Genomic DNA, 12,701 nt, shown 5'->3' on the forward strand with positions numbered 1-12,701 from the left:
AGAAGAGGCGGCAGGGGCATTCCTAACCGAGAAAGGGTTCCACCTCAATGGCAAGGCGCGAGGAAGGGCTGGCACAGAGGCTAGAGGAGAGGAGTTTAGAGCTCCTTAGCCCAGCAGCCATAACCTCCTCTTTTCTCTCCTCCCTGCTTCCTCTTTGCCATCTCTCTCCCCAGAACCTCTCCTCCTTTCTGTCCTTCAAAAAAGGTCTTCTTTTGCCCATAAACGCAAACATTTTCTAGGGCCATCTGGGTCTGAGACAGGTCTTTCTAGACACCTGAAAGGCACCGGACCTGGAGTCAGGAAGACCTGAGTTCTAGTCTAGCTGTGTGCCCGAGCAAAGCCACTTAACCTCCATCTGCCTCTGTTTTCTCAACTGTAAAATGGGGATAATGATAGCACCTACATTCCAGGGTCATTGTGAAGATAAAATGAGATATCTGCATTGAGTGTATGTTCCTGGCACATAGTAGGAGCTTAATAAATGCCTGTTTCTTCCTTCTTGGTTCAAAAAACCAAATGATGTTCCTTTGTGTCTAATTCTCTGCCTCTGTCAGTCTCTCTCCAATTATCAGTTTCTTCCTTTACTTACCCAGCCTCCCATCCCTATCCTGACACTGTCACAGAAAAGAGGAGGGTCTTTTGCAAACCAATCAAAAGCCCTGATTTGAATGAGATGACACCCCCATATTCATGGGGTTTAATATCTGGCAAAGACAGCAGGAACTTAGAGAGTAGAGAGGTGGGAGCACCATGGGCACAAGAGGGGACTTGGAGTTTAGGAGGTGTTTGCCATTTTGTCTCAAACCCTTAGTCGCTGGGAGACTGTGCAGAGTGGTTCGCCATCCCTTCTCCAGCTCATTTTCTAGTTGAGGAGACCGAGGCATGCAGAGTTGAGTACCCAGAGAGAGTCATACAGCTGATAGTTGTCTGAGTCCGGATTTGAACTCAAGACTCTGGGCCAGGCACTGTCTCCATTACTGGACAGGGTGATGCCTTGCTGGCTTGACTTGTACATGAACTGGATATAGGAGAGGCAGAGTTGCACAAAGACTCTGGCCCCCTCTCTCTTGCAGAGTCACTGAAGATCAGTGGCAAGACAGAAGTCAGGGCGATGGGTGATGGCCAGGGATGCTGTGGACGACCTTGGTGCCTCAGTGAAATGATTTAGTCAAGATCCAAGCCTCAAACCTAAGCCTTCCTAGCTAGCTCTCTAACCACTATACCTCACTGCTCTCACTGAACACACCCAAGGAATGAGTTCTAATGCACAATGGTCTAAATACAGAAGAGAGCCACAAACAGGGAGCATGTGTGTGTGTGTGAGTGTGTGAGTGTGATTACTGACTAAGAGAGACCTCGGAAGCTTCCTGGCCAAGGCGATATTTGAGTTGAAGGCTGGGATGTACCTCTCCTCCCCTCTACCTTTCAGATTCCTCAGCTTCCTTTAAGGCTCAGGCCCAGCATCTTCTGAGCATCCTTTGCAGATCCCTTCAGTTGAAGAGGTTTTATCCCTCCTCTAACATTCCTGACTTTTACTGCCTTTGCTTATGCCTCCATGCCCTGTAGGTGACCAACTGGACAGAGGGCTACACGTGGGGTGAGTTAGAATCCTGCCTCAGACACTTATCAGATATATGACCCTGGACAAGTCACTAACCTTTCTGGGTTCCCTTATCTTTGGAGTGGTTGGCTGGAGCAGCTGGGTGGCTCAGTGGGCATAGCCAGAACTGGAAATGGGAGGTCCTGGGTTCAAATGGTCCTAGCTGTGTGACCCTGGGCAAGTCACTTAACCCCAATTGCCTAACCCATACCATCCCACACTTAGTATTGATTCTGAGAGCGAAGGTAAGGGTTTTAAAAATGAATGAATAAATAAATGGGAGTCCCTTCCAGTTTAAGAATATAAACTTCTTGAGGGCAGGAACTCTTGTTTTGGTCTGGTTTTTTGGCTTTGCCTCCCCTCGCCAGAGTAGGATAGCTCAACCTTAACCTTGGGTGACCCCCACTAAGGAGTCCTCTCCCCACCTCCTCTGGGTCAGGGAGCTTTCATCCATCTGGTGAGAGCAGAAACAATTTAGCCCTGGGAGGGCCAGCTTAGAGGACCGGCGACATCCTCCCAAGGTCACGCCGCCAAGCACAGGCAGGAAGAGAAGCCTGGCTATATCATCCAGGGGAGAGAGGGAGGCGAGAGCTGATTAGTGAAGCAGAGAGCCTCCTCGGGCTTCTGCTGGCACTGGCCATCCATGCTCTGAGCTACTCCGGGCATCTCCCCCAACTCCCACCACCCTCCAGTGGCCAGATGGTTCCCTCCCAGCCAGCTGACAGTCCAGCCGCCTCAGGGTCTGGTGACATTTGGAAAATGTGTTCAGTGTCTGAGCTCTCTGGGCTTCCATCTGCCCCCCTCCTCCCCGGGGCTGGCTGGACTCTCAAGGGGAAACCACAGTCTCCATTGGACATTCTGCTGTCAAACGGAGAAGCTGAAACCCAGAGGGAGGGAGAGGTTGGAGGATAGAGCGAGGAGGGAGAACTGACTGCTAATAGGGGCGTCTAAGCCCACCCACGTCCCTTCCATAGCACCCCTCCTTCCCTGAGCCTCCTGGAAGCAGGGTTCGGCCATCAAAAAGCCCAATTCCAACAACCTCATCCCCAGTGACATGGCTCTCTCATTGGCCAGAGCCAGCCTGAAGATGCAGTGATTTCATCCATTTAAATGGACAGATAAGAGCGGTGATGGCATGGAGAATTCTCAGAGGAGGAAACTGGCTCCTTCTCTGGCAGCCCTGACAGTTATATGAATTTCCCAGAGTCACACAGGCAATATTAGAGGTGAGACTTGAACCGAGGCGATGGCTCTTAAATGACTATTTTGTTTTTTAAACCCTCACCTTCCACCTCAGAATCAATGCTATGTAGTCATTCTAAGGCAGAACAGAAAGGGCCAGGCAATGAGGGTGAAGTGACTTGCCCAGGGTCACACAGGTAGGAAGTATCTAAGGTCAAATTTGAACCCAAGACCTCCCATCTCCAGACCTAGCTCCTTATCCACTGAGTTAACTAGCTTCCCCCTTCTTAAACATTTTTAAATTAAAATTTAAAAAGATAATTCATGAATTTTGGATGGGTGGAGAGTAGTCTGAGGGGGCTTTACCAAAACACCATCAGACCAGGGGTATTTGAGGAATAGCATTTCTGCTATTATGAAGAAATTTTCAGCCTGAGTCGGACTTTGGAGGTCTCCCCAAGAACTCAATGCCTCTAGGACAAAATGCATGTTCATGCAAAAACTGGATTCATCTTCCCCGCTTGGAAAACCATCCTAGCCCAGCCTAGTGATTTCTGTTATGTGTGTCCTACAAGGCTTCTAGAAACATAACTGTAAGGTCTTTGGGTCATCATTCCTTCCCTCTTATACCCCACATCCAGTGATTTGTCAAATCTGCCATCTATGATGTTTCACTGCATCCTTATCTCCACTCATACTGCTTTATTGATCTGCTGTTCTATCCTCTGGATTGGTCTTCCCACCTTCAGCCTCCTCACTTCCCAACCAAGCAATCAGTATTTATTAAACCATTACTATGTGCCAGTCACTGAGACAAAAATTTTAAAGTTCCTGCCCTCAAGAAGCTCCCATTCTATTGGGAATAACAATATTTATAAATCATTGCCAAAAAGAAAATATTTTTCCCTAATACATTATCACCATCATGCCATTTTCCTACTCAAAAACTCTCAATGGCTGGCCATTACCCACTAAATAACATCTGAACTCCCCCTACAACTTGACACCAAACTATCTGCCCTTTCTTATTTCATATAACTCCTTTTCTCCTATGCTAGGTTCTAGGCTAACTGGACCATTCTCCAACCTTCCTTCCATCTCTGTGCCTTTGTCTATTTCCTAAAAATTAGTTACCCAATTGCCTGGAAACATGGTGGAGCCCTCTCCATGGAGGTCTTCAACCAGTGATCAAATGTTATCATGAGTATTCCTTTATGTATGACAGATAGGTGGCCCTATGGATAGATCAAAGAAGTCAAGAAGACCCCAGTTCAAATCCCACCTTAGATACTTCCCAGCTGTGTGACCCTGGGCAAGTCATTTAACTTCTCTTTGCTTCAGCTGCCTTGTCTGTAAAGTGAAGATAATAGCACCTACCTGCCAGGATTATCATGAAGATCAAATGAGTTACTACGTGTGAAAAGCTTTGCAAATTTTTTTTAAAAACCCTTACCTTCCGTCTTGAAATCAATATTGTGTATTGGTTCCAAGGCAGAAGAATGGTAAGGGCTAGGCAAAAAAGGTTAAGTGACTTACCCAGGGTCACATGGCTGGGAAGTGTCTGAGGCCAGATTTGAACCTAGGACCTCCCATCTCTAGACCTGGCTCTCAATCCAGTGAGCTACCCAGCTGCCCCTCGAGCTTTGCACATCTTAACGCACTATATAAATGCAACTAACTACTATTATTGTATGAGTTGGTCACCGAGATCCAACTCTTAAATTCTGTGATTTATTTGATTCAGTGAAATCCTTCTGTTCATAGGTTTTTTTTTAAAACCCTTCCCTTTTGTAATATCAGTTCTAGGCAATCAAGGTTAAGTGACCTGCCCAGAGTCACATAATTAGGAAGTACCAGAGGTCACTTTTGAACTCAGGTCCTCCCAACTCTAGCCCTGGTGCTCTATCTCTGTGCTACCTAACTGCCCCTGAAGCTGAGTCTGGTAGGAAGACAGGGAAAGTGGGAAGAAGAAGTAAGGAGGTGGAGCATTCCAGGAGGCAGCCAGCCCCAAGGCAAGGAAAGTAGAGGTGGAGGATTTGTGCTAAGAACAGCAGAGACCAATGTCACGGGGCTGTCCGGTGCATGAAAGGGAGCGAGTGTAAGACTCCTGGAAAGGGAGGAAGAGGCCAGGCTGTAAAAGACTTTTAAAAGCCACACAGAGGATTTTATTGTTGATCCTGGAGGCAACAGGAAGCTACTGGAATGTATTGAGGAGGACTGGGTCCGGGTCAGATCTGTACTTTACATTAAATCACTCTGGCAGTGGGGTGCAGGATGGCCTGGTCAGAGGGGAGACCTGGGGCAGGGAGGTCATTTAGAAGGCTGCTGTAATCATCTAAGCAACATGTAATGAGGACCTGAGGAGGGGGGACCATGTGAATGGGGAAGGGGACATTCCACAAAGATGTCATGAAGGAAGAAACAGATTGGAGCTAGAAAGAACCTTAGAGGTCTTGTCTAAATTTTTTTTTCTCCAAGAAGTGTTTATTTTAAATTGTTATTAATATATTTTCCTTTCCTATCACCTTCATATTCAAATGCCTTCTCCTCCCCATTCCCAGCAAACCTACTCTGGTGGTCCTTATTCCAACTCCCAATCTGACAAGTTAAATCCCATGAAAATGTAGCTATTGGGGGGTGGGACAGCTTCGTGACTCATTGAATTAAGAGCCAGGAGTTCTTGGATTCAAATTTGGCCTCAGATACTTCCTAGCTGTGTGATCCTGGCCAAGTCACTTAACCCCATTTGCTTCGCCCTTATTGTTATTCTGCCTTGTAACCAATGCACAGCATTGATTCTAAGATGGAAGATATGGGTTTAAAATTTATTTTTAGGTCATTCACCATGAACTCCTTCTGCTCCTCTCTTCCTCATCTCCTATCACTTATTTGCCTTCTCCTTTGATAGCTTCTCATATGATGGGGTAGACCTTCTCCCATTCCATCCTCTCCTCCAACAGATTGCTCCTTTTACCATCTCTATTCTCTCCCTAATCTCCAATCTCTGCCTCCATGCTACCTATAAATATACCCATGGCTCCTAGCCTCAAAAACCCTCCACCTGATCTGTTATTCCCCTTTCTTCTCTTTTCTGGCTAAACTTAAGGAGGCAATGTAAAACAGGCACCCCCACTTCATTTCCTCTCACTCTCTTATCTTTCTGCAGTCTAGCTTCTGACCTTATCATTCAATTGACACTGCTCTCTAAAATGATCAGTGATCTCCTTTATCCTTTATTTCTCTTCATTCATTGGCATTGCAGATCATTCTTTTCTCTTTGATGTTGTCTTCTCCCAGGTTTTTGTGGCATGACTCTAGCTGACCACTTCTTAGTCTCCTTTTCTGCATCTTTCTTCAGGTCACACACCACTAACCCTTGTCCCCCAAAGGCTCCGTCTGGGGCACCCTTCTCTTCTCCCTCTAAATCGCTTTGCCTGGTGAATCCGTCAGTTCCCATAGATTAAATTATCCTATCTATGCATATAATTCTCATATCTTTTTATCCAGCCCTGACTTCTCTCCTGAAAGCAGCTTAATGGTTCTTTGGATAGAACCGTACCTGAAATCAGGAAGACCAGAGTCCAAATACAGCCTCAGACACTTCCTATGTGCCTCTGGGCAAGTCATGTGAACTTTAAAAACTACTCCACTCTACTTAGACCCTACTTTAGGGGAAGTTAAAGTTGTAATCTCCTGATTGAGCAATGAAGGTACTTAATTCTCACCTTATAGTGCAGCTAGAACTTTAAGCTAAATCTATTTTTAGATCTAATACAAAAAGGTGTTAAGTAACTATAAAGGTTAAATTAATCACAAAAAGGTCAAGTAACCCACAAAAGGTGAACTTAACAAAGAAGTGTTAAGTAACTCTAAAGATATAATCAAATCAAAGAAGGTGAGAACTAAAAGTATGGGCAGTCCTGGAGAAAAGCCTTTATTGGTAAATGTGAAAACCTAGAGGAGGAGATTTTCATCCCTCAAGGACACTCTCTCTTTCCCTGATTGGTGGTGGAGAGTTACCATGCTGAGCTTTTCGGCATCTTAGTGTGGCTACAAGCAAAGGTGCGGTTCGGTGGTGAGTTTCTGGCTGAATTTTCCTCCTTTACTTTCCAACTTTTTCCTCTCAGAAGCCTCTAATCTTCTTCAGAAACTTAGAGGTGGGGAGTTTAAAACTCCCCCTGGCACAGGCCAGGTAGGAGAAATCCTACATTCTCTTTCCTCCTCCTTAAATTCCTTCCCTCTATATTAATTAAATTACCATAAATTTCCAGACTGACTTGGGAATTTTATTTGGCGACCATTTAAATCTAGATTTAAAGTCACAACCCTAAAATTATCTGACAGTCACAATCTCCATTTGCCTTAAGTCCACTGGAGAAGTAAATGGGAAACTACTCCCATATCTTTGCCATATAGTTAGGAAGTGCTGGGGTCAGATTTGAACACAGGTCCTCCCAACTCCAAGCCTGGCACTCTAGCCATTGTGCTACCTGGCTGCCTCCAACATATCTAAAACTGAGCCCATTATCTTCCCTCTCCCCACAAACACTCTCTTCTTTCCAATTTTTCCTTTAGGGTTGTGGGTCCCACCATCCTCCCCATTACCCAGGCTCACAACCTTAACTCCTCACTTTCTCATCCCCTCCAGATGCAATCTGTTGCCAAGTTCTGTCAATTCTGCCTTTATAACATCTCTCATCTATGCTCCTTTCTCTCCTTGGACAGTATCAGCAGCCTGGTATAGACTCTTCTCACCTCATACCTGGGCCATAGCAATAGCTTCCTACTTGGTCTCCTTGCTTCAGGATTCTTCTTCCAGCCTGGCTCATTTTTACTCAGTTGCCCATGGAGTCTGACCATCTTACTCTTCTAGTTATGTAAAGACTAAAACTTAGGGGAGACTGAGGCAGGTAGAAATTAGTTTCTCTCTGCAAGGAGTATTATATTTTTAGAGGTTTATTAAAGTTAAGGAATAAAGAAAATACAGGATAAGAAAAAACAGGTGCCTAGGCCAGAGGCCTAGACAAGACCTCACCTACATTATGGAAAGAGCCACGTCTGCTCTAAAACGGAAGTCCAAGAGAGAGAGAGGAGCACTCAAAAGCCTTTGCAATCAGCTTAAGTACCTTCTTGATCTCGCCCACCTCAGAATTCCGTGAGATTACAAAGCATTTTGGGGAAGTGGAGCAAGGACTTGTGGGGATTGAAGTCCAGAGTTCAAATCTCAATTTTACATTTATAAACTTGAGGTTCCTTATTGCCTCCCAGATCTTATAGGAAATCCATCATCTGGCCCTCTTTTACATCTTCAGGCTTCTTGTACCTTAAGTTCCTCACACAAGCCACTCCATCTCCAGACTTTGGGCATTTCCCTCCTCATCTCTGCCTCCTGGCTTCCCCAAGTCCTAACAAAGACCTCGCTCTCCTCGTTCCACCTCACTTCTAGAGCTTTTGCTCTGAGACGAACTCCCACTTATTCTGTTTGTAGCTGATTTGTATATAGTTGCTTGCAGGTTGTCTCCATTAGATTGTGAATGCCTGGAAAGCCAGGACTTTACTTTCTTTGTATCCCAGTCTAGCACACAGTAGGTGCTTAATGTTTGTTGATTTGACAAAGCACTGAAATCATCTTTTTTATGTCATTCAGTTGAGTCTGACTGATTGTGACCCCATTTGGGGGTTTCTTGGCAAAGACACTGAAGTGGCTGGCCATCTCCTTCTCCAGTGGCTCAGGCAAGGAGGTGATGGGATTTGCCCAGGGTGATCCGGCTGGCAAGTGTCTGAGGCCAGATTTGAACTCGGAAGATGAGTGTCCCTGCCTCCAGATCAGGAGCTCTATCCACTATGGCACCAATGCCAATCTCCAGTAAAAAAAGACAAAACCGAAAGAATTGGATTTGAAACACTGAACTCGCTGCATCATTTGGTTTTCAAATGTGTGTGAAATTTCACAAGGTAACAAACTGCCCTTTCTAACGTTCTGGTGTGTGTTTAAAAACTTGTTCCTTTTTTTCATTTTCTACACCTTGTTGCTCACTCACATCCTTCCTCCCACCCACCCCCAGGCCGGCCACAACCAACTTGTAGGACAGGCGGAGCAGCTCATTTCTGCTCCACGCTGCACACGGTGGGGCTCTGAAGGAAGGCATGAATACAGAAAAAAAAAAGAGCCTGGATGGTGGAAAGGAGAAGACTGGGGCTGCAGAGGGCGAGGAGACGGGAGATGCAGGGCTTCGAGGCACTGGGAGAGAAAGTTAGGCTCACGAGGGAGAAGAAAGGGGAGGGCTAGGGACTGAGGACGGATTAGGGTTGGGGAGCGCGGGAGGGAGAGCCAAGAAAAAGGCTCCGGAATGGGAGAGGTGAAGAGAGGAGGGACAGAAAGAGGGCTGGGGTTGAGAGGGGGAGAAGGCAGAAGAGGGATGCGATGGGGGTAGGGAGAGAAGAGGGCTAGGGCTACATAAAGACGAGACCCGGCTGTAGGCGCTGCCTTCAAGCGCCTCCGGATCTCCTGGCTCCGTTCGGTCCATCGATCGCTGCGGTGGAAGGAGCGAGTCGGATTCCCAGCAGAGGCAATTCTCCGAGGCCTGAGCCAATTACTAGGCATCCCATCCTCGCCCCCAATTTCTTAACCTGAATTTTCCTGTTTGCTTTCGTGTGGAAAGCGCCGCGGTGTAGACTTGTGGGGTATATGTCAAGTGTGTATACAAACATGTGCGTGGGGGGTTGGCGGTGGGCTCGGAGGGGGGTTTCCCGGACTGTGTAGGCTGGGGGTCTAGGGAGGATTCAGAGCTGTGCCCCCTCCCCTTTCCACTCCCCCATGACTCCCCTCCACTTTTTTTCTCTTCAGCATTGTGAAGCCTCCCCGGCCTCGGAGCCCCGGGCTGGCCCCCGCCCCACCTCCTCCCCCTGAAGCCCAGACGGGCCTGGCTGGGTCCTTTCCATCTGAATGGTGGGGAGGGGGAGGGAACGCCATTCCGCGGCTGCTTCTCAAGTGCCCTTTGTGGTGGTGGGGGGGCCAGAACAGAAAGGCGCCTTTGACAGGAGGCAAGGCATGAACAATCTCGGGCCCCAGCTCCCTGCGGACCCCCGCGGGGACAAAGGGAGTGAACCCGGCCAGAAAATGCGATTCTATTCTCCCTGGTCGCTTTCAGCCTCCAACCGCCCCACGGTCCTACCCCGCCCCCTCTGCTCCCCAGCCTCAGTCCCCCGCCCCGGGCCTCATTTAGCGGAGGAGTCCCGGCCCCGAGGGAAGAAACCGTGCCGCACTTCCTCAGGAACTCTGCTCCGTGCCTCAGTTTCCTCCTGCTCACACGCGCCTTCCCGACCTTCTGCTCCCGAGATGTTCTATGGGCTGGGAAGGGCTGGCTGTATCCCCAGGCCTCCAGAAACCCTGCCTCGGCTCCCGCTGCCCATGCCCTTTCTTGGGTCCCCCCCCCCCCCTTCGTGGTAGTGTTCCTGAGAGCTGCGGTGTCCCGGGCAGGCGTCTTACACGTCTCTGGGGCCAGCTCCTGGGACCACACCGGCTGTTCCCACCTCCCCAATGTAGCTCCTCGGAGAGGACCGGGGGGCGGGGCGGGAAGGCTGGGGGCCGTCAGCGGGGCCAGTCCCCTTGGCAGCAGGAGGGGAGAGGCCCCGAACAATAGGCCGGGGGGCTGCCGGGCTGTGAATGGAGCACAGTCCCCACCCCACCCCCGGTCCAGCCGCGGGAAGGGTGGGAGGAGGAGGAGGAGAAGGAGAAGCGGGGGATTCTTACTGGGCGGCCGGGAGCTGGAAGGAGCTGGGCCCACCCTAGGGGCCGGCAGCCCAGTAGCTGAGAGCCACCAGGCCCGGAACAAACCCCAGAGAGGCATCCTGGACCCGAGAGCCTGGGAAGTACCGGCTCCCAGGCAAGAAAAGCAGAAAGAAGCGGACTGGACCTAAGGGGCAAGAAACCTCTCCTGGGGCCGGGGTGGCAGCAGCCTCCGGCGAAGCTCAGAACAGCTGATTGGGGGCAGCTCAGCCCGGACTGCTTGCCGTCGGAACCAAGACCCTGGAGTGCGTGGCGTGTTGTGGCCCATAAGCGGCCGGGGCTGGAGGTGCCCCCGGGAGCGCATGGCGGCGCCCGGGAGCCCACAGGGGCCATGAGGCCAGCGCGGGGCCGGGGAGACAGTGGCGGCGGGGGGCCAGTGCTCCCACTTTTGCTCCTGCTTTTGCCGTCGCTGCGGGCGGACGAGGCCGGGGTGGTATCTGGGGAGCCGTGCTGGGAGGCTCTGCTGCGCTGCCAGGGGGAGCCTGCGTGCAGCTCGGCCTACAGCCAGAGCCAGGCTGCGTGCAAGCCGGTGCTGGGGGGCGCGGGCGGCTGCCCCAGCCACTGCGTGGGCGCGTTGTTGCAGCTCAACGGCACCCGGCGCGGGCCAGCCCTGGAGCGCTGCGAGTGCGGGGCCGACGCGCTCTGCCGCCGCCTCAAAGCGGCCCTGGAGCCGTGCCTGCCGCGGCCCGCGCGCGGTGGCCTAGGGTGCACGGCAGCCCGACGTCGCTGCCAGGCCGAGCCCGCTTGCCGGGACACGCTGGCCTCCTACCTGGCCCGCTGCGGGCAGCTGTTCAACGGGCGCCGCTGCACGGCCGCGTGCCGCGCGGCCATCGAAGCGCTGCTGGCCACGGCCGGGGGCCCGCTGCTGGAGCGCTGCGTGTGCGACGGCGCCGAGCGGCCCTTCTGCCAGGTGCTCAAGGACAACATGGGTCGCCTGTGCTTCGACCCCGCCGCCGCCGCCGCCGCGGAGGCCGAGGACGATGACTACGAGGATGAGGAGGAGACGTCGCGCCCGCCGCCGCCCCCTCCTCACGGTCCCAGCGAAACACTGTGGGGTCGTTCCAGGGCCCAACCGCTGCGGCCAGGGCTGGGGCGGCAGCAGGGGCGCTCGGGGGGAGCCCTGACCCTGGCTCTCCTGGGGCTGGCGCTCTGGCTCCTCCCCGAGCTCTAGCAGAATAGGGCTTCCCACACGCGGACTGAGGACTGAGAAGGGCCCCTTTCCGGGACTGAGGTCCCGACCCCCTCTGCGACCTCCCCTGGGGCGGCAAGGTGGGGAGACGCCGGCGCCCGGAGGAGGGAACCGTACAGGGGGAAGGGCTGGAGGAACCTCCCTCCCGCCTCAACTCCGCTGCACCGGCGGCCAGCCCTGGCCTCCCGGGAGCAGAATCCGGCGGGAGTGGGGCTGAGGCGCCCCGGTGCCTGCCACACGATTGACATTCCCGACGACTGGTGGTCCAGCCTCCGGCGAAGACCCTCCGAGTCCGGAGCCCAAGACCTCACTTGCCATTCTAGGGGACAGCTCGGAGTGTGGGGAAGTTTTCCCTCCGTGCGTGGGAAGTCAGCCTTGCCGGATCACCCAGAGAGCGAAGATGCAAGTGGAAATAGCAAACCAAATTCCAGCTCGTGTTTCCGAGTGAAACGGGCTTCCGTGGGATACTTTGTTGGCCGCTAGGAAGAAGGGCAGGATTTCTGCCTCGCGTGACCTGTGGAGCTAGCCCAGCACTCCCGACTTTTCCTTCTTTCTTTCTTTCCCCCACTGAGGGGCCAGGCATGCGGAAGGAGCCTGGAGAGGGCCCTTGGAGAGAACTTGTCCGCGGCTCCATGAGGGAGACCCCAAGGAGCCCCCGCCGCCATCCCCAGGCTCTCTTTTTCAGAGCCGCCTGAGCCTAATCCAACTCGTTCTTCCCAGATTCAGGGAGCCTGACAGCGAGTCTAAGGGAAGGACTCTTCCAAGGACAGCCACGGGCACAAAGCACGCCGCTTTCTCCTTCATCCTCCACCTCTTGCCATCATTCATGGCCCCGCCTGGGCCTCACTTTTGCTGGCCCCCTTCCTGACGTCCCGCCTGTGCCTGCCCTCTCCCGAGCGGGCTCCTCTTGAGTTTGGCCCTCCGGATCACCGCCTGGGCCC

The 12,701-nt window shown here is 51.8% G+C and overlaps 1 protein-coding gene across 1 annotated transcript; it reads left to right on the forward strand.

The window, feature by feature from the left end:
* Positions 1 to 10,902: 10,902 nt before the first annotated feature.
* LOC130457065 (growth arrest-specific protein 1-like) lies at positions 10,903 to 11,742 on the forward strand. Its single transcript, XM_056815336.1, has one exon. The coding sequence runs from the start codon at positions 10,903 to 10,905 to the stop codon at positions 11,740 to 11,742; it is 840 nt and encodes a 279-aa protein (XP_056671314.1).
* Positions 11,743 to 12,701: the final 959 nt, after the last annotated feature.

Source organism: Monodelphis domestica, chromosome 1 (assembly GCF_027887165.1).
Source record: "Monodelphis domestica isolate mMonDom1 chromosome 1, mMonDom1.pri, whole genome shotgun sequence".
Taxonomy (NCBI): domain Eukaryota; kingdom Metazoa; phylum Chordata; class Mammalia; order Didelphimorphia; family Didelphidae; genus Monodelphis; species Monodelphis domestica.

Bases quoted from the DNA above. Each gene is read 5' to 3' on its own strand.
- LOC130457065 (XM_056815336.1), top strand. From the start codon at position 10,903: ATGAGGCCAGCGCGGGGCCGGGGAGACAGTGGCGGCGGGGGGCCAGTG.